Below are 3,285 nucleotides of genomic sequence, written 5' to 3'. Positions count from 1 at the left end.
CAGTAACGGTACGAGTCGGAATGAGTTTGTCTTTTTCATTCTTCACTACAGTGATACCTCCCTTTTTGGGTACAACATGTACGGGGCTTACCCATTCGCTATCCGAAATGGGGTAAATAACTCCAGCATCAAGGAGTTTTATAATTTTCTTTTTAACCACTTCTTTCAGATTCGGGTTCAATCTCCTTTGCTGTTCTATTGACGTTTTAGCGGCATCTTCCAAGTTAATCCGGTGCATGCAAAGATCAGGAGAGATCCCAGGAATGTCATCGAGAGAATACCCGATCGCTTTCCTGTACTTGCGTAATTTATTCAGCAATAAAGCAACTTCTCCCCTAGTGAGATTGGCGTTGACGATAACAGGGTAGGATTGTTCATAAAGGTAGGCGTACTTAAGACCGCTAGGTAGAGGTTTTAATTCCACCTTTGGTGCTTTATCTTTAGACCAATTTGATTGTGAGGGAGGTTGTCGATCGACTGTATCTTGAAGGTATCGATCGATGACAACTTCGGAATCGTCATTTTCTTCTACGTTTGCAACGTCGATGCTAGCGTCCATTAGTTGCATGTAATCGTCTGTCCTATCTGATATGCTGAACACTTCATTTTCCACGTGGTTAAGGGTGTCTTCTAAGGGGTTGTCTGAACACATGTTTATGAAAGAGTCTCTTTCATCCTCAGAAACCTTTTCCACGTAGAAGGCCTGGTCATCTATTAGGGGTCGCTTAATCAGTTTCTCCATATCAAAAGTCATCGAGATATCCCCTATGTTCAAATTAATTCGTCCTTCCTTGACGTCAATGATTGCTCCAGCTGTAGCTAGGAATGGCCGACCCAGAATGAGGGGGTCTTTGGGTTCTTGTCTGTATTTCAACACAACAAAATCCGTAGGCACGATGCAATCGTTAATCTTTATGGGAATATCTTCGAGAATTCCTTCGGTACCCTAATAGATCTATCAGCTAAAACCAGGGTGATCGGAGTTGGCATAAACTCTCTGTATCCTAACGTCACAGCAACAGAGTAAGGCATAAGGTTTACGCTAGAGCCGAGGTCACATAGTGATCTAGGGAAACGCGTGTTTTCTATTTTACAATCTAGGACGAAACTACCATGATCGGATCTATTCGTTGGAGTTTCTCCTTTAATCATAGCACTTACTTCTTCTGAAATCATCATCACGCTATTTTCTGCGATTGGATAGTTTGGAGATGTCATATCCTTTATATACTTCTTAATTGAAGGGGCTATTTTTATAGCATCGCTAAGAGACATCTCGACAGAAATCCTATCTAAGGCTTTCTTGCAGATTGCGTTTTCTAATGATTTCTTAGTTTGCGTTTTAGGAGGAAAAGGGGGTAAAGTTCTATAGACTCTTTCAATTATGGGTTCGGGTTGAGTAGACCGTCGAACGATGGGTTTCTCCAGTTGTCGATCGATGGTAGGTGTTTTGGGTGGATCGACGTCAGTTCCGTACTGTCGATCGATTTCATCCTCAATCTCTATATCTTCTTCTAGTTCTAAGTCTATTGCCTTTTCCTTAGCCTTTTCAGCGGTGGTTTTCCGGTTGTCTTGAGATGGATTTGGGTCAAGTTTGTCAAGAAAAATAGGATGAGAGTTGCTTTTCCCGGTCTCATCGGCATCGTCAGGTTTTCCAACATCTGAATTATTCCTCGTGTCTGCTGCGAGGTTTTTCCCGCTGCGCAGCATTACAGCACTGACTTGACGTCTTGGGTTTAGATCAGTCCTTCCGGGAACACATCCAGCATCTCTCTTTATTGCAGTTGCAATCTCAGCCACTTGACCTTCTAATTTTCGGATTAGTTCTCCTAAAGAATCTGCTTTCTCCATCAATTCTCCGTAAACCATATTTATCATTCCGTAAAACTCCGATTTTGTCTTACGGTTGCCAGTAAGAGCTTGTCTGATGTTGAACCTTTCCCTTCCGGTACGTGATTTTAAAGCAGTGTCATAAGCTTGGGTAAAGCTCTCGACATGAAACACAGAGTAAGGATCAGAGCAGTTCGTTTCTTCATCCGAATAATCATCGGTGTCAGACAAAGCGTTTTCGTCGATCTGGGCTATATCATATTGGTGTTTGTTTTGAAGAAAGGAATGAAGGGATTTAAGGGAATTCTTAATTTCTAATAAATCAGAATTGTCTTTTGGATTTGTAGTTTTTTCTATTTCTTCATCCATTTTTTCATAGGATCTTCCCGTTGTCATATTCTTGATAAGGCGTCTAGCTCCTTCGGGATTCCTAGTGATGAAATTTCCATCACTCGCTGTATCGAGTGTGGTTTTATAGCTCAAATTAACACCTCCATAAAAGATGTTAAGAAGTTGTGGTTCTGAATAACCATGATGGGGACATTCAAGTTCATAGTCTCTGAATCTTCCCCAAGCGTTTTTAAATGATTCGCGTGGACCTTGGCGAAATGTATAAATTTGTTTTCTTACTTCCCAGTAGCGTTCATCAGTGAAAAATTCTCTAAGGAAAGCTCTTCTAATCTCTTCCCAACAAGTGAGTGATCCTGTTGCTAAACAGTTCAACCACCTGAGGGCTTCTCCTTCTAGGGAGAATGAGAATAGTTTGCAACGATCATATTCATCTGGTATTAATTCTTCCAAAGTCTCAATATGATCTTGTGGGTGTTCTGGGAGGGATCCACGGAATGGATTTTGACGAACCATACGGTAGTAATCTGCGTTAAACTTAGATTTCTTGGTATCGTCTCCTGATATTTTAATAGCGGACCTATTGGAATAGGTCCTACCAGGATCAAGGTAGTCTTGTATGGACAATTTTATATCTTCACCTTTAGTTAAGGTGGAATTTTCCTTAACAGGGATTTCAGTCCCCTGTTCAGTTTGGCTAGTTTCATTGCTCGTTTGACCACTTAGTTCAGTTTGGACTACTTTCTCATTAACAGGTTTGGTTAGAGAAAACTTACCTGCTTCCGGCTGGGCAGCATCGATCGATGTTGGTGACTCCGTATCGATCGATTCCTCTGACTCACCGTCGCTCGATGGAAACGTGTTTCCGTCGATCGATGGTTGGTTGCGCTCTATGTTCTCCATTCTTTGTGTCTGAATAACAGATTAAGAAAGAAAACTTTTAGCAAGATTTTCGTAACAAGTCTATACTAAATTCTAAATTTAATCTATTGGTAATAAGAAAGAGTCCCCGGCAACGGCGCTAAATTTGATATCACTCAAATTACCCTAAAGAGTGTTACTCTCATCAAAAGAGGTTCAGATGTAGTACTTAGGGATCGAATCCAC

General features: G+C 41.1%; 1 protein-coding gene across 1 annotated transcript; it reads right to left on the bottom strand.

The window, feature by feature from the left end:
* Positions 1–912: 912 nt before the first annotated feature.
* Positions 913–3,081, bottom strand: LOC125608882. The gene has a single exon (XM_048779494.1). The coding sequence runs from the start codon at positions 3,079–3,081 to the stop codon at positions 913–915; it is 2,169 nt and encodes a 722-aa protein (XP_048635451.1).
* Positions 3,082–3,285: the final 204 nt, after the last annotated feature.

The sequence above is a fragment of the Brassica napus genome, chromosome A1 (genome assembly GCF_020379485.1).
Source record: "Brassica napus cultivar Da-Ae chromosome A1, Da-Ae, whole genome shotgun sequence".
In the NCBI taxonomy this organism is placed as follows: domain Eukaryota; kingdom Viridiplantae; phylum Streptophyta; class Magnoliopsida; order Brassicales; family Brassicaceae; genus Brassica; species Brassica napus.
This window is presented reverse-complemented; position numbering and strand designations above follow the sequence as displayed.

Excerpts from the sequence above, each read along its gene's own strand:
- LOC125608882 (XM_048779494.1), bottom strand. The coding sequence starts at position 3,081 with ATGGAGAACATAGAGCGCAACCAACCATCGATCGACGGAAACACGTTT.